The sequence below is a fragment of the Panulirus ornatus genome, chromosome 44 (assembly GCF_036320965.1).
Source record: "Panulirus ornatus isolate Po-2019 chromosome 44, ASM3632096v1, whole genome shotgun sequence".
Classification (NCBI taxonomy): domain Eukaryota; kingdom Metazoa; phylum Arthropoda; class Malacostraca; order Decapoda; family Palinuridae; genus Panulirus; species Panulirus ornatus.
The window spans coordinates 16,440,925-16,459,788 of NC_092267.1; the positions used below are offsets into that span (position 1 = coordinate 16,440,925).

Below are 18,864 nucleotides of genomic sequence, written 5' to 3' on the forward strand. Positions count from 1 at the left end.
GGTTTGATCGAGTAAATAATGAAAGGGTAAGAGAGATGTGTGGTGGTAAAAGAGTGTGGTTGAGAGAGCAGAAGAGGGTGTTTTGAAATTGTTTGGATATATGTGTCAGAGATGGAGGGAACGAGGAGAAGTGGGAGACCAAATTGGAGGTGGAAAGATGAGTGAAAAAGATTTTGAGTGATCGGGGCCTGTACGTGCAGGAGGGTAAAAGGCGTGCAAGGAATAGAGTGAATTGGAACGATGTGGTGTACCGGGGTGGACGTGCTGTCAATGGATTGAACCAGGGCATGTGAAGCGTCTGGGCTAAACCATGGAAAGTTGTGTGGGGCCTGGATGTGGAAAGGGAGCTGTGGTTTCGGTACATTATACATGACAGCTAGAGACTTAGTGTGAACGAATGGGGCCTTTGCTGTCTTTTCCTAGCGCTACCTCGTACACATGCGGGGGGAGGGGTTGATATTTCATTATGTGGTGGGGTGGCGACGGGAATGAATAAGGGCAGACTATGAATTATGTACATGTGTATATATGTATACGTCTGTGTGTATATATATGTATACGTTGAGATGTATAGGTATGTATATATTGCGTGTGTGGATGTGTATGTATATACATGTGTATGTGGGTGGGTTGGGCCATTCTTTCTTCTGTTTCCTTGCGCTACCTCGCTAACGCGGGAGACAGCGACAAAGCATAATAATAAAAGAAAAAAAAAAAATATATATATATATATATATATATATATATATATATATATATATATTTTTTTTCTTTTTTTTTTGTCGCTGTCTCCCGCGTTTGCGAGGTAGCGCAAGGAAACAGACGAAAGAAATGGCCCAACCCCCCCCCCCATACACATGCATATACATACGTCCACACACGCAAATATACATACCTACACAGCATTCCATGGCTTACCCCAGACGCTTCACATCCCTTGATTCAATCCACTGACAGCACGTCAACCCCGGTATACCACATCGCTCCAATTCACCCTATTCCTTGCCCTCCTTTCACCCTCCTGCATGTTCAGGCCCCGATCACACAAAATCTTTTTCACTCCATCTTTCCACCTCCAATTTGGTCTCCCTCTTCTCCTTGTTCCCTCCACCTCCGACACATATATCCTCTTGGTCAATCTTTCCTCACTCATCCTCTCCATGTGCCCAAACCACTTCAAAACACCCTCTTCTGCTCTCTCAACCACGCTCTTTTTATTTCCACACATCTCTCTTACCCTTACGTTACTCACTCGATCAAACCACCTCACACCACACATTGTCCTCAAGCATCTCATTTCCAGCACATCCATCCTCCTACGCACAACTCTATCCATAGCCCATGCCTCGCAACCATACAACATTGTTGGAACCACTATTCCTTCAAACATACCCATTTTTGCTTTCCGAGATAATGTTCTCGACTTCCACACATTCTTCAAGGCCCCCAGAATTTTCGCCCCCTCCCCCACCCTATGATCCACTTCCGCTTCCATGGTTCCATCCGCTGCCAGATCCACTCCCAGATATCTAAAACACTTCACTTTCTCCAGTTTTTCTCCATTCAAACTCACCTCCCAATTGACTTGACCCTCAACCCTACTGTACCTAATAACCTTGCTCTTATTCACATTTACTCTTAACTTTCTTCTTCCACACACTTTACCAAACTCAGTCACCATATATATATATATATATATATATATATATATATATATATATATATATATATATATATTAGATAAGTAGATATAGATAGTATGCCACACACAGAACCTTTGTGTAAATTCAACATACCAAAGTTGATCACTGGATTTGAGATAGGTATCCAACCTCCATTGTTGATGAGGTATTATAGAATCCTATATCTACCTGATATATAGACATTCATCATAGAAATGATTCTATAATTGTGACATTTCAAGATATAGTATTTCTTTAAGGTAGCACAAATGAGAAGAAATAGCGTGGTAGGCCTTTGTCAAACTCGTAGAGAGACTTTATATTGCTGGTGGTATGGTATCTATATGTTCATTTTTTGGATATAGTTAGCCTATAAGTCATGTGATTTGATATAGGAATATAGGGAAGATGATTTTTATATCTAGCGGGGTGGAGTGCGTCGCCAATCAGCTGAGGGGGTGAAGGGGGGGGCAGAAGACAGCTGATGTTGCTAACCCCATATAAATATCCCTCACCTAAACCCCCATTTCCCCCCCTTTTCCTTCCATATCCCCATCACCCGTGAGAACATAATTCCTATAAGGAAAGTATAACCCCATGCCTCCCTCCCGAATGAGAGGGGATCCCCACATTTGGCCTGGGATGACGAGGAAATCGAAAAAAAAAAGAAAAAAGAAAAAAGATATCCAACATCGCAGTTGGCAGTTGTTTGCGCGACCCGACGACAACAAACCATCTTAGCTCCAGTGGGAACCCACACCAAACCCCCCCCCTCACACAACTCCTTCTCTCTCACACACACACTTTTGCTCCTCCTGACGGTGGTTTTTATTGAGGTGGTACGTTGCAGCTGGGTGGCTTTAAAAAAAAGAGAAAGAGAACCACCTCTTTCTCGTATCCTCTTCATTATCCCCGTCAGAAGGTGGTGGTGTGGTGGTTCCCTCTGGCTGGCCAGTGGTTGGAGCCCCTCCCGTGCGAGAGAAGGTGATGCAGGATTGGTGTCTAAAATTAGACCGTAAGAACCATTAGACTTTGTTGATGTGGTCTGTTTTGCTTTGGGGGGGAGGGGGGGAAATTGGGGGGTTTTGTTTAGGGTGGGAGTCATAGGCCCGGGGCCCTCCGGCCCCCCCTTTTTAGGGATGAGAATTTTTTAGGAGTTTGAGGTCTGGTGTGTTTTCCTCCCCCCCCCGTTTAAGGCCTGTGTGTGTGATGGTGGTTTGGCCTTGGTGATAACACCATGTGGTGCAATTATGTACGTGGTTGTGTGTATTTTGTAACACTGATTTTGATTTTGAGTGGGTGGTTTAGGGTGACGAAGGGTAATGTCGTCTCCTTAGACCCCCGACCCCTAAGGCTCAGGTGTGGAGATAAAGGGGTTTCTCTGTTGCCATGAGAATTTGTTTCCTTTATTTTTAAGTCTGTAGGTGTTGCCTTTTTTTGATGTAATTCTGATCAAAACACAAGATGAAGTGGATGGGAATTTTGTTACAAGTTGACAAGATTATGTCACACTGTATAGGGTAGAGTAGGGTTTGGAAGATGAGGGAAAATGTAGGTGGAACACTTGCATAATAAAGCTGATATACTGTCTACTATCAAATGATGATATTCTTAACACAAATAGATTATGTAGTCTGAGTTCAAACAGTCCAACACTCATTGGATTATGATTGTAGTTTACGCCACAAACATCAGCTGTTTTGTTGTACAGACCACAACCCATTTTATGTGAACTCAGACTTATTAGATAATGGGTTTTAGTGGCACAGCCTAACTTTAACTCATTTTATAGTTGATGCTTATCTTGTCTGGCTTTAAATTTGTTAGCAATGTTGATATCTTTTACAAGTTGTGTGACAGCTGCATAGTTAGCCTTCGCTTCAGTGGTTGTCGAGTTGCACTCCTCTGATCCAGGTAGCTTTCTTTTCTTTCTGCCTTGCCCACACGTGGATTACTGGCATTCTGTCCACATTCTGTCAAGTGTTACACATAACACTTGACAACACTTAATTCGCACAGCTCATTTTTCGTAACTTTAGATTTTCCTATGCGCTAGGGCTGTCCTTTGGCAAAGTGGTAGGAACAATAGATAGAAGTAGTAGGTAGGAACATTTGGGTAGGAGCATTTGGAGTAATAGGTAGGAATATTAATCTGGAGCATTACATAAAAGTACTAGGAACATTAGATAGGCGCCTTTGGTAACACTGTACAAGAGTTGCCCTCTGCCAATGGTCTGTTGAGGTTGAGGCACTAAGGGCTAAGAAGCGGCATTGGATTTCTCCAGTTATGGAGACTTTATTGCCGAAGCCATCCTCTTGAGGTAGTTCCAGGAGTGAACAGGCATCAGAGATATAGACAGATTGATAGATTTCCAGTTGAGCAATATTCTCGTCATAATATAGTGTCTGAGCGAGAACATGGTATTCTAGGTTTGAACAAATGAGTATATTTATACAGCATCATAAATGATGATCTCTCTGTATGGGTGATAGTTATCCAAACAGAGCAGAGCTTATAACATTGTTTTGATTTGGTTTTGATACACTGCTTTGTTGGGTTCATGTTGTTGCTCATCAACACTTCAATGTCTTTCTCCTCTCCAGCCACAGCCAGCATTTTTCTGTTACCTCCATGTAGCATCTGTGTTTGTATTTTTATTTCTTCTTTCATTGTGCATCTTTTGGAATTGTTTCTCGTAGAATTACAGACGTCAGTCTTAACTTTCCACTTAACTTTTCTAATTCTTCATGTAGGAGCATATGACGTATGTTCATAATGCTATTCCAGATTTTTCTTCCAAATACGTTTTCAGATGACATATTACAGTTCTAGGCACATATGATAGGGACAAAATAGGTCCCAAAACATCTTTGTGGCATTTCACTGTGTACCCCATTGTGTACTGAGTTCTCTCCATGTACTAATACCTTTCATTCCATGTTATTACTATATAATTTTGCCGTAGCAATGTACAGTGCTTTGTGCAGAACAGAATGAGAGTTGTGGAGTATGATATGAAGCATGTTTTTGTTCTGTGATTAAAGAAAATAGTAGTAATAGTGGCAGTGGTGGATGAGGAGGAGGAGGATAGTAGGGAGGGCTATGAAGATCAGGGAATAAGTGCAATTAAGAAAAGTGAAAGTAGTTAAAACATGTCTGAAAACCAAAAGAACCTTTGAAACCTAATCTGTTTTATCCTAGCAGCCAACATAGACTTTTGTTTTCAATGTTATATAAAGAATATGTGATTCTATGATCCCGTGTTTAAATCCAGTTTTGGACTCTGATGAATAGGTAAAGGATGGTTTATTAAATTAAGTCACCCTTTCTGCAGGAGATATACAGTTTGTATATCACAGAATCATGGGGATCATAATGATTACCATTTAATTGATCACAGAAGAGCTTAAAATCAAGGTGTGGTGGGATACTTCAGTGCTTTGGATAAACACGTTAGTGAGGCACAGCTGCAATGTACAGGGAGTTTAAGAGAAAATTATAGTTTACACAATGCATTTAGTGGTGAAAAATTATGTTACACGTTGATCGAATTACAGTAATGTTGTGGTTGTCACATGATGTATGTATTGGTGAACATTCCATAATGAAGAGTTTCATGTTGGTTGCATTACAGTATTGTGGTAGTTGACATAAACATAAGAGAAAAGTGAGCTATTTGCTTGTTAAGCTGTGCATTTGTTCATGGATTGTTTATGACATTCACATTATTAGAGGACTGTTCTTGTGTCTGCTTGTATGAAAATCGGTTGGTACAAGCCATTTGTGATGAGAGACAGTGGTTTGTGGAGGTTGAGATGGAAGGAGGTCTAAGTGACAGGGCTGACATGGCGAGGACTATGCTGATGCTGGTGTCTGTTAGTCCGATGGTGTTTGCACTGGCCTTCTCAAATGCTTAAGAAGGTTCTTATTGGTTTTTTAATTGGAGGGACAGAGTATATGTTACTGTCATTTGCACATATATAACTGAGACGACATGGGCAGCTGAGGCCGTAATCAAGGCCATTCCATAAATTCTCTCTCTATCTATCTATATATTGTTTTATTATATTATACTTGATTGCTGTTTCCTGCATCAGTGAGGTAGCACCAGGAAACAAATGAGGAAAGACCCATCCATTCATGTACACACATACATATACATATCAACGTATACACACATACATATACATATCAGCATATACACACATACATATGTATACATACACAGCCGTATACATATATACCCTTGTATATATTCATACTTGCTTGCCTCCATCCATTCCCAGTGCCATCCTGCCCCACAGGAAACAGCATTGCCACCCCCTGCGTCAGTGAGGTGGCGCCAGGAAAACAGGCAAAAAAGGTCACATTTATTCACGTTTAGTCTCTAGCAGTCATTTGTAATCCACTGAAACCACGGCTCCCTATCCACATCCAGGCCCCACAGACCTTTCCATGATTCACTTGAGATGTTTCAATACCCTGGCTTAGTCCGTTGAAAGCACTTCGATCCCGGTATACCACATCGTTCCAACTCACTCTATTCCTTGCACGCCTCTCACCCTCCTGTATATTCAGGCCCTGATCACTCAAAATCTTTTTCGCTCCATCCTTCCACCTCCAATTTGGTTTCCTGCTTCTCCTTGTTCCCTCAACCTCTGACACATGTATCCTCTTTGTCAATCTTTCCTCACTCATTCTCTCCATGTGTCCATACCATTTCAACATGCCCAGTTCTGCTTTCTCAACCACACTTTTATTTCCACACATCTCTCTTTCCCTTTCATTACTTTAGTCAAACCATCTCACACCACATATTGTCCTTAAACATTTTATTTCCAACTCATCCACCATCTTCTGTAGAACCCTATCTATAGCCCATGCCTTGCAACCATGTAACATTGTTGGAACCACTATTCCCTCAAACATACCCACTTTTGTTCTCTGAGATAACGTTCTCACCTTCCTCACACTTTTCATAGCTCCTACAACCTTAGCCCCCTCCCCCACCCTGTGACTCACGTCTGCTTCCATGGTTCCATCTGCTGCTAAGTCCATTCCCAGATATATAAAAAAACACTTCTTCCTCCGGTTTTTCTCCATTCAAACTTATGTCTCATTTAACGTGTCCCTCAACCCTACTGAACCTAATCATGTTGCTCTTATTCACATTTACTCTCAACTTTCTCCTTTCACACACTTTTCCAAACTCATCCACCAACTTCTGTGTGTGTGTGTGTGTGTGTGTGTGTGTGTGTGAAGGTGAAACTGTAACTTGTAGGAGTTCAGATAATTTTGTGTAACATGTAATTTTTTCTTTACATACGACACAAATTCCATTACGACACAAATTCCATTCTCAACTACACACACATTTGCTCCTCTAGAGAGGGCTTTTACACTATCCAACACTTTTCCGTCTATACCATATATCCTTAACACATCCCACAAAGCATTCCATCTGACTCTGTCATACGCTTTCCCCATATCCATAAAAGCTGCATACAACTTCTTGCCTTTCGCTAATTACTTTTCCATGATTATCTAACTACATTAACTGATCCACGCATCCCCTACCTTTCCTTCACTTATTCTGCATTCAGTCACTTCCATCACTGGGTCACTGAATATTCTTGCATACACTTTTTCTGCCGTACTTAACAGACTTATTCCCCAATGATTGCTACATACATTGTTTGCACCTTTTCCTTTGAAGAAAGGAACAATAATAGCTTTCACCAAATCCTGAGGCACTGTCTTCTGTTTCCTACCTTCAGTGTCATCATTGCCCTCTTGCTTCCTTGTTTGCTATAGGCCCTTGCACATGTATCCTCTTCCAACCCTCCCCATTACCCATGCACATAATAGCTGCTTCCTCCCCTTCTCCCACATTCATCAGTTTTTTTTTTTATCTTCCTCTCACTTCCTCCTTTTTAAATCAGCAATATCCCTTCCTTCCCTTTCACATCAACCCTATTGTATGTTTAGGCCGCGATTGCTCAAAATCTTTTTCACTCCATCCTTCCGCCTCCAATTTGGTCTCCCACTTCTCTTTGTTCCCTCCACCTCTGACACTTATATCCTCTTTGTCAACCTTTCCTTACGCATTCTCTCCATATGTCCATACCATTTCAACACACCCTCTTCTGCTCTCTCAACCGCACTCTTTTTTACTACCACACGTCTCTCTTACCATTTCATTACTTACTCGATGAAAATGCCTCACACCACACTTTGTTCTCAGACATTTCATTTCCAGCACATGCACCCTTCTCCACACAGCTCTATCTATAGCCCATGTCTCACAACTATATAATATTGTTGGAACTATGATTCCTTCAAACATACCCATTTTTGCTTTCTGAGATAACATTCTCTCTTTCCACACATTCATCATTGCTCACAGAACCTTCACCTCCTCCCCCACCCTATGACTCATTTCCATTTTCATGGTTCCATTCGCTGCTAAGTCCTTTCCCAGATATCTGCTAAAAGTTTACTCAAGTGAGTATCATTTGGGAACACATGTTCTTAGCTGGATTTTGAGTAACTGGACTGCAGCGGGGTTTATGGGCTTGTGTGGCCGTGACCTAAGGATGTGCCCTCGTTCTCCATGTCATGTCAGTCTGCTTGTTTTTCATGCAGTGGAGCACTGTACCATGCCCACTGGGTCGAGCACACCCCAAGCTTGTCCATAGCACTGCGCGCAGGATCAGTCATCACACAACTAAGACTTTCACCAGCTAGGACCCTTACTGGTGCCCTACAGATGCTCAGGTCAAACAGGTCCCCGGGATTCCTATTGGATAATGAATACTATTCCCCCGGGATGGGTAACTGTTTCCAAGGGGATAAGATAATCACTCACCCTGAGTCTCATCTGTGTACTGTGTGACATTGAATGCATATGTTGGGTTGCAAGGTGGTTATTTCACTTTCCTTGATTAATTACTTCACTAAGTCATTTTGTCTCTTTTCCACACATGATATACTTTTTGTGATGTCATTATTTGAAATTGTCTCACTGTACATTCTTATTTGAGCACCATAAATAGAAAACTTTTGCTTTTGGCTATGGGACCTGCTATGGCTGAGGACATTTCCCTTATGAGTTTAACAATTTAATCTCTGTAATTAACCTACAGCCATACTCTTGATACATGCCACAGGTGATGTCATGTATTAATTCCTTATGTAATTAACCTACAGCCATACTCTTGATACATGCCACAGGTGATGTCATGTATTAATTCCTTACATTAAACAATCTCACAGGAGTACCCATAATTGGCATATCCCCCTAGGAGGGATGTGAGAGCGGGTTTGAGGGGGTGTCAGCCTCCTGCATGACCTCACGTCCCCTATCACTCATGACTGCGCGGGGCAGCCACAATTAGTAGCCTTACCCATATAGTTGCTCTATGTCAAATAACAACTTTATGTCAATAATACTACACTGTCATACAGGTTAAACAAATATGACAGCACTGGCTACCATCAGGTTCCTCGTTGATTCCATCTGTGTGTTTGTTTTGCTGATTCCACATTACAGTATCTTTCTGCCATATATATCCTCTTTGTCAATCTATATGCGCTTATTCTCTCCATATGTCCAAACCACTTCAGCACACCCTCTTCTGCTCTTTCTGCCACATTCTTTTTATTTCCACACATCTCACTTACCCTTTCATTACTTACTTGGTCAAACCACCTCACACATTGCCCTCAAACATTTCATTTCCAAGACATTCACCCTCCTCTGTACAACCCTATCAATAGCTCATGCCTCACAACCATATATCATTGTTGGAACTACTATTCCTTCAAACATACCCATTTTTGCTCTCTGAGATAACTTTCTTGCCTTCCACACATTCTTCATTGCTCCCAGAACACTTTATAGTTGCTTTTCATGTGTTATTTTATACTACATACACTAGACATGCTACACAAATTTGTATTTTCTGTGATTTAAACAGGCAATGATGTTATCACATAAGCTATATGAATAATTTTCTTCTATCTATCTTTCTGTCTATATGTCTGATGCCTGTTCCTACCTGGAACTCCCTAAAGGGGGTGTCCACAACAGTAGTCTCTCCATAACTAATGAACTCCAGGGCTGTGACTTAGTCTTCAGTGCCTTGCCTTTGACAGAGCGCTGGCAGAGGGTAATTCTAATGCAGTGTTTGGAGATGCTCCTTACTTATATTCTTTCTGACTACTACCACCTTATGCTCATGCCTAATGTTCCTACCTTCTACATTTACTTAATGGTTCTACCTATTGCTCCTCCCATTTTGCCAAAAGGTAGGGCTAGTGCATACTGCCCACCACAGGAAAATCTAGAGTTTTAAGAAGAATGAGCTATGTGAGATTAGTTTTGTCAGAAGTTTTGTGTGACAAGAAGAGATTGTATGTTTGTGGACAGAATGCCAATAGTTCACGTGTGGGAGAGGCAGAAAGAAAAGACAGCTACCTGGGTCTGAGGAGTGCATCTTAGCAACCACTAGGTGCTGGCTCAGTATGCAGCTGTCACACACAGACACACACACCAATACCCAGGCAGGTAGTGCTAGTAATATACCTCCCTGGTCATTGGCCGCTAGCCAGCGAGTAATTTTCCTACGACCAGAATAGAAGCAGTAATGCTACAGTGATTGTTACTTTATTGTAAAAGTAAAAATTTTTATTTCTTTGTGATCTGTTTATTTTGAGTGGGAGCTTGTCTTTTTTTATGATATAGCTGGGTGGCAGGCATATTTTTTATATATGTGTGGTGAGAATATACTCATGACATCACTGAATAAGTGGTTGAGTCAAACATTAGCTTGGTTCTCAAATGAAGGCGGGAACCATTACATTGGCAGTTAATGATAGTAGTGGACTGAGCCTTATGATCATAGCAGTTTAAGGGTTAAGACCATGTGGTGAAAAATGAAGTGCATTTCAGTATTGATAGTATTTTATTGAAATCTTGAATTATTAACAGTAAACACTCCCAAATCATGTGACTAAATGTAACAACTTATTTGTTATTCCTCCCATGATTATCAAACTAATTTCAAGTTAGATAGACTAATAACTAGTTTTCCAGAGTACGTAAACTGTAGACAAGAACCAGTTTTATAGATTCAAAATGCTTATATTGAGAATTGTAATACCTGATATTCTTTTTTTTTATCTCTCCAGATGGCAGAGGAAGCTGAGACCTTAAAAAATGTAGAAGTGGATGCTTGCTGCAAAAAGGAGGATGGTGATTCTCTTGGACAAAATGGAGGTAACAAAAGAGAACATAGTGACTGTAAAGATGATCTAGATCCCCCAAGTGATAAGTCAGAACAGTCAGATGAAGAAGGAAATAAGAAAGTGAAGTCTGAGAATGTAATAAAAGATGGAGAAACTTCAGTACCCTGTGGCAGTAAGAGCAGACGATGGCAAAGTTTCTGCCGGCCTAGGGTTACTGGGTCGAGCTCTGAAGCTGAAACTGATAATAATGTGTGTGAGAATGGGGTGAGTAATTCTTGTGAAAAGAAAACAAATGACACAGGAGATGTATTAGTACCCAGGAGCGTCACTACCGTCACCTCTGGCCCAGGCTCTGAAATGGACGATACAAGTGCGGATACTGGCCGAGACACAGAGACTGATCATGTGGAATCGGCTAGTCCTTCAGCAGTGAAAACAGGAAGTGTTGCTAGTGGCAGTACAGATAATGATGGCACAGGTAAGAAAATTTTAAGGTGTAATTGCAAGACGTACAGATATGATATGGGTTGAATTGTGTAAAGAAGCCTACCTTTTTATTTTAGATATGTGCAAGTTCCTGTGTTGTGTAGATGCAGGTTGATTGGGTATTTGTGGTTGATGCTCTGCCTTTGCTCGTTGTTATTTCAACTTGAGGGTCTTGTCATACATATGTAGGTGGTTTAGGGCATGCAGTGGCCTGCAGCAGATACTGCAGGTCTCGGTAATGAGGAGAGATAGCCTAAATAGAGTAAGAAATTGATTTGGACCAGTTGAAATATATAGAAATTGATTTTGTCCTTTGAGATATGTTAGAGGTTTGTGAAGCTTGCACATGGAAACATACATGAAGGCATAAGATTTAAAAGAGTTCAGAAGCTATTATAGGGAAGGGGGTGGACTTTTCATGAAAGATTCCCAAAAGAGGAAATAGAGAAGGGGGCCAGGTGAGGATTTTTCCCTCTAAGGCTCAGTCATCTTTTCTTGATGATACATCTCTCATGCGGGAAAAGGCGAATGTGTATGAAGAAATATATGTATATCCCTGGGGTAGGGGACAAAGAATTCTACCTTTGTATTCTTTGCATGTCGTAGAAGGCAACTAAAAGAGGTGGGATGGAAACTCGCCTTCTTGTATTTCAGTTTCTAGAAGAGGGGACAGGAGCCAGACAGGGAGTGCTTATCCTCCTTTAAGACTCAGGCTGGGGTTTCTAAATTGTGGATGTAACCAAGGTGAGGAGAGAGAGAGGTGTATGTTTGAGAAGAAGCCCAGATGTTCTGGCTCTGAGTGAAACAAAGCTCAAAGGTAAAGGGGAAGAATGGTTTGGAAATGTCCTAGTAAAGTTAGAGTTGGTAAGAGAACAAGATATAAAGAAGTAACAGTATTCCTGAAGTAGGAGTTGGAGGAGTGTGTGATAGTCTTAGGATTAGGTTCTGAACTGATGTTTGTAATTTTGAAAGTGGATGGTGAGAAATGGGTGAATATTAGTGCTTATGCATCTGGCCTTTAAAAGAAAGATCATGAGAGGTGAGTGTTTTGAGAGCTGAGTGAATGTGTCAGCAGTTTTGATGTAAAAGACTGGGTATTAGTGATGTGTGATTTAAATATGAAGGTAAGTGATTTGGCAGCTAAGAGTACAGTTGGGTCTCATGGTGTATTCAGTGTTATGAATGGAAATGGTGAGCACCCTCTGGGGTTGTATGCTGAAAAAGGACTGGTGATTGATAATACTGGTTGAAAAAATGGAATGTACATATGTGAGCAGGACAGATGGTCAGCAGGCATTATAGGATTACATATGGATAAGTAGTCATGTAAAAGAGAGACTTTTGGATGTAAATGTGCTGAGAGAGGCAGCTTGTGAGATATCTGATCACTATCTTGTGGAGGTGAGAGCGAAGATTTGTAGAGGTTTTCAAAAAAAGAGGAATCAGTACCTTAGAGAACAGAATGATGAGAGTAAGTGAGCATGGAAAAGAGACTTGTGTGAAGAATGGTAAAAGGTGAGAGTAAATGAAGCAAGGGGAGTGGATGAAAAATGTGAGGTATTTAGGGAAGCTGTAATAGCAAGAGATGCATGTGGCATGCGAAAGATGGATGATGGGCAGATTAGAAAGGGTGGCGAGTTGTGGTACGATATAAAGTTGCTGGTAAAAGAGAAAAGAGAGGTGTTTGATTGGTGCTTACAGGAAAGGAGTGCAAATGAGTGGGAGATGTATAAGAGAAAGTGGGAGGAGGTCAAAGAGGAAGATGCTTAGGGGTTGAAAAAGAGGGCAAATGAGAGTTGGGGTGAAAAAGTGTAATTAAACTCTAGGGAGAAGAAAAATATGGTAAATGATGTGTAAAAGACCAAGAGAACAAATGGGAACATCAGTGAAGGAGACAAAAGGGAAAGTGATAACAGGCAGTGATGAGAAGATGGAGTATTTTAAAGGATTGTTAAATGTGTTTCATGATAAGAGTTGCAGATGTAGGGTGTTTTGGCTGGGGAAGTATGCAAAGTGAGAGAGTTATGGAGAATGGTTTGGTAAAGAGAAAAGAGGTGGTGAAAGCCTTGTATAGATGAAGTGTGATAAGGCGCCTGGATGGTATTGTTGTTGGATTTATTAAGAAAGTAGGTGACTGTGTTATTAATTGGTTGGTAAGGATATTCATTGCATTTATGGATCATGATTGGGTGCCCAAGGATTGGCAGAATGCATGTAGAGTGCTGTTTTATAAAGGCAAGGGGGATAAAGTTGAGTGTTCAAACTACATAGGTATAAGTTTGTTTCATATACTAGATAAGTTGTATGGGAGGGTATTGATTGAGAGGATGAAGGAATGTACAGGAGCATCAGCCTGGCTAGGAGCAGTGTGTTTTCAGAAGTGGTAGAGGATGTGTTGATCATGTTTTGCTTTAAAGAATGTGTGATTAATACTTAGAAAAAACAGATGGATTCATTGTAGCATATATGGATCTGGAGAAAGCATATGATTAGGGTTGGTAGAGATGCTTTGTGGAGGGTCTTAAGAATATACTCTGGGAAAAAAGCTGCTAGAAACCGTGCTTTTATCAAAGGTGTGAGGCTTGTCTTTGAGTAGGAAGAGAGGGGAGTGACTGGTTCGAAATGAAGGTTGGTCTGCAACAGGGGTGTATGATGTCACCATGGTTGTTCAGTTTTGTTATGGAGGGGGTGATGGGGGAAGTAAAATAAGTCTTGGAGAGAGAGGTGAGCATGAAGCCTTTTGGAGATGAGAGGGACTAGGAAGTTATTCAGTTGTTATTTGTTGATGATATAGCACTGTTGGCAGATTTGAATGAGAAACTGCAGAAGTAGGGGACTGAGTTTGGAAGAATGTGTGAAAGAGAAAGTTGAGATAAAAGCAAGGATTTTAGGTTCAGCAGGGTTCAGGGACAGGTTAGTTGGGTGTAGGTTTGAATGGAGAGAAATTGGTGGAAGTGAAATGCTTGAAATGTCTGGAAGTGGACATGGCAGGGAATGGAACCATTTCAGCAGAAGTGAGTCATGGAGTGCAGGAGAGGATGAAGGTTCTGGGAGCATTGAGAAATTAATGGGAAAAGAGAACATTATCTGGGAGGGCAAAAATGTGTATGTTTGAAGGAATAGAAGTCCCAACAGTATTATATGGATGCGAAGCATGGGCTATAGATGGGGCTGTGTGTAGGAGGGTGAATGTTTTGGAAACAAACAGTTTGTTGTTTGAGATGGTTTGATCAAGTAAGTAATTAAAGGTAAGAGAATGGTGTGATAAAAAGAGTGTGGTTGAGAGAGCAGAAGAGATGTTCTGAAATGGTTTGGACATACTGAGAGAATGAGTGAGTAAAGGTTGACAAGGAGGATATAAGGATATATGTGTCAGAATTGCAGGGAACAAGGAGAATGGGGAGATCAAATTGAAGATGGAAGGATGGAGTGAAAACGATTTTGAGTGATTGGGGTCTGAACATGCAGGAGAGTGAAAGGTATGCATGGGATAGAGCAAATAGAAAATATGTGGTATACTGAATTTGACATGCTGTCAGTGGACTGACCCAGGGCATGTGAAACGTTTCAGGTGAACCATGGAAAAGTGTAGGGTAAGAGGTAAGTGTTGAGTAATATGGCAGTTGAAGGTATGATTTAAGGGGCTTGGGTTATTCAGTAAAATGAATGGAAATGGTGAACTGCTTGTGGAGTTCTTTGGTGAAAAGGGACTGGTAATTAGGAATACTTGGTTTAAAAAGAGGGACATACACATCTTACATGAGTAGAGCAGATGATCAGCGGACATTATTAGATTACATACTAATTGATAGGCGAGCAAAGGAGAGACATTCTGGATGTGAACATGTTGAGAGGAGCAGCTGATGGGATGTCTCGTAATTGCTTTGTAGTGGTGAGGTTGAAAATTTTTTGGTTTCTGGAAAAGAGGAAACGCTAAGGGAAAGAAGAAATAGGTGAAAGTAAGTGGCTTGGAAAAGAGACCTTTGAGATGAAATTCCACAATAGATTTAATGTAGAATGGCAGAAGGTGAGAGTTAATGATTTAAGAGGAGTGGATGAGGAATGGGAGGTATTTAGGGAAGCATTGTGGCATGTCTGAGAGAAGCTTGTGGCATGTAGATTGTGGGCGGGCAAGTTAGAAAAGGTATTAAGTGGTTGGATGACGAAGTAACTTTAGTACTGAAAAAGAAGAGAGGTATTTGAATAGTGCTTAGAGGGAAGGAGTTCAGATGATTGAGAGAAATATAAGAGAATGCGACTAGAGATCAATTGGAAGGTGCAGGGATTGATAATGAGTGCAAAAGAGAGTTGGGATGAACAAGTATCAGTAAACTTCAGGGAGAATAAGATGTTTTGAAAGAAGGTTGATAGTGTGCAAAAAACAGAACACATGGGAACATCAATGAAGGTGGTAAATGAGGAAGTGAAAACAGATAATGATGGCTTAAGGAGGAGATTTTTGTGTTTGAAGGTAGGGTAGCAGATGTAGACTATTTGATTCAGGGTGGTATGTGAAGTGAGAGGGTCATGGAGAGTGGTTTGGTGGAGAGAGATATGGTGAGAACCTTATGTAAGACGAAATGTGGCAAGGAGGCTGGAGTGGTTGGTGTTGCACTTGGATTAATTAAGATAGCGGGTGACTTATGTTGTTAAATGTTTAGTTAGGATTTTCAAGGTATTTAAAGATCTTGGTGGGGTGCTTTAGGATTTGCAGAATGCTTCAATGGTGCCACTGTGTAAGGGCAGGGATGAATGTTCAGAATGCAGAGGTGTAAGTTTGTTGAATTTACATGGTAGGTTGTATGGGAGAGTAGGCTGAAGGCATTTAGAGAGCATCAGATTGGAAAGTAACAGTATGGTTTCATTTGTGGTTTAGGATGTGTGGATCAGGTGTTTGCTCTAAGAAATACATGTGGTTTAGGATGTGTAGATCAGGTGTTTGCTCTAAAATATGTGTGTGAGAAATATGCAAAGAAACAGTTAGTGTTCAAACTACAAAGGTGTGAATTTGTCACGTGTACCTGGTAATTTGTATGTGAGGGTAGTGAGTGAGTGGGTGAAGTTTTGTGTAGAGTATCATATTGGGGAGGAATAGTGTAGTTTCAAAAGTGGTAGAGGATGTGTGGATCAGGTGTTTGCCATGATATGTATGAGAAACACTTAAAGAAACAGAAGGATTTGTGTGTGTTCAAACTACAAAGGTACAAGTTTGTTGAGTATATGTGATAAATTGTATGTGAAAGTAGTGAGTGTGAGGGGAAATGTTTGTACAGAACATCAGATTGGGAAGGAACAGTATAGTTTCAGAAATGATAGGGTGTGTAGATCAGGTGTTTCCTTTAGAGAATGTGTGTGAGAAATACTTGGCGAAAGAGAAGGGTTTTATCTTGCATTTATGGATCTGGAGAAAGCATATAATAGGGATGATAGAGTTGCCATGTGGTAGGTTTTAAGAGTATATGATGTGGGAGAAAAGCTGCTGGAAGCAGAGAGAAGTTATTATCAAGGTTGTAAGGCATGTTTATGAATAGGAAGAGAGGAGAGTGAGTGGTTCCAATTGAAGTTTGGTTTGTCGTATGAGGTGTGTGATGTCACTATGTCTGGCTGTGTACGTGTGGAAGGTGAATGCAAGAGTCTTGGAGAGATGAGTGAGTATTCAGTATGTAGGGGACTGGAGAAGTGAGTCTTTTGTTGTTTGCTGATGACATAGCATTGGTAGCATATTCATATGAGAAACTGCATAAGTTGGTGACTGAGTTTGTAAGGGTGTGTGAAAGGGAGAGTTGTGAGTAAATGCAAATGAAAACAAGGTTATTAGGTTTAGCAGGGTAGAGGGACATGATAGTAGGCATGTGAGTCTGAATGGAGAAAATCTGGAGGAAGTGAAAAGTTTTAGATACCGGGGAGTTGACATGGCAGCAAATGGAACCATGGAAGCAGAAGTAAGTGATAGGTTAGGTAAGGGGGTGAAGCTTCTGGAAGCATTGAAGAATGTGTGGAGAGAGAGGTCAGGAGGGCAAAAATGGGTATGTTTGAAGGTATGGTAGTCCAACGATGGTGAATAGATGCGAGGGCTGGGCTGTGGATGAAGATGTGTGGAGGAGGTTGTAAGTATTCAAAATGAAATGTGTCAGAGGTGCAAGGGACATTGAGAAGGGGAGACCAAATTGGTGATGAAGGAATGGAGTGATTAGGGCCTCAACATGCAGAGGGGTGAAAGGCATGCATGAGATAGAGTGAATTGGAATAGTGTGATATACAGGGGTCATTGTGCTGTCAATGACTAAATTAGTGTGTGTGACGTGGCTGAGAAACCATGGAAAAGTGTGGTTGTGGTTAGGGGTCTGTAATTTCAGTGCATTGTACATGCCATTTAATATTCTTTCTTCCTCTTATCACCCAATATGTCTAATTTCATAAGTATTCATACGTCTCAAAAATTGATCCAGCACAGAATGAAGCAAAATGGCCCATTCTCACCTACACTGCATCGCTTTAAGCTCAGTCATTTCAATACTACACTGCATGTGGACCTCCCATGACACATCCTGTATGGCATCAACCAGCCATGAACCCCCACCCTTAAGCAATCTACTGTGGGCAATAGATATTAGTAGAGCATATGATATTGTACCCTGTCACATCCTTACGCAAAAGATAAGTGACACCACCCTCCACAAACATGACAAATAGCAGTTAATAACTTTCTTAGGCTGGCTGTGAAGCTAGCCGTCATTTCCAAAGGCTTCTCCAAATCTCTTGAAATTTACAATGGGATGTGCCTGTGAGCAGATCTTTCTCCCACCCCTCTTCTGTGCCGTCCATCACCTACAAACCACAATGTTAAACTCTGCTCATATGTGTATGACCTCAAAATCACAACATCCTGACACTACTCATGCAACAACAAACATGCAACATTACATCACACAATTAGAATACTGTAGCACCTAAGATAGAATTTTTATGCATCAACACAATAATCCACTCTCACTCTTAATGCCTGACAGACATGACACCAACCTGCACCCTCCTTTAACCCTATCGCTTGACAGAACTAGTCATGCTTGGTGTCACATATAGAATGCATGTGACACTCTTCACACCACAAGCATCAACACCTAGGCTGTAAACTAAATAAATGTCCTTAGAACTAGGAAAAGAATGCCTTAATGTCCAGCCCAAACAATTCACCTCCTCACCCTTATCTATGCCTCACCTGTATGGTCATCTACCCTGTCAAAAGCATATGTAATAAAACTGCAACCACAAAAAAATAGACTCAAAGCAATTACCAGCTGCTTAGCTGTCACAAGTACTCAGCAGTTACACAACAGAACAAAATGACTTTCAGTACAAACTCTCTTCAATATGCTCGGCACTCTTTTTTTTTTTTTTTTTCCCCAACAGCACCAGCCTCTTCCCACCCAAAACCACCCCCATAAA

General features: G+C 41.0%; 1 protein-coding gene across 3 annotated transcripts in view; it reads left to right on the plus strand.

Moving 5' to 3' along the window:
* The first annotated feature begins 2,376 nt into the window (after positions 1 to 2,376).
* The window catches only part of LOC139762784 (DDB1- and CUL4-associated factor 8-like), a 55,571-nt gene continuing 39,083 nt past the window's right edge, over positions 2,377 to 18,864 (plus strand). Inside the window, exons 1-2 of one of the 3 annotated variants that reach the window (XM_071687935.1) lie at positions 2,377 to 2,697; positions 10,876 to 11,410. In XM_071687935.1, the coding sequence (XP_071544036.1) occupies positions 10,876 to 11,410 (535 nt within the window). In that variant the 5' untranslated portion in view covers positions 2,377 to 2,697. Of the gene's footprint in view, positions 2,698 to 2,904; positions 2,935 to 10,875; positions 11,411 to 18,864 lie in introns of those variants that run through there. The other 2 variants (XM_071687937.1, XM_071687934.1) reach the window with 2 other exon arrangements.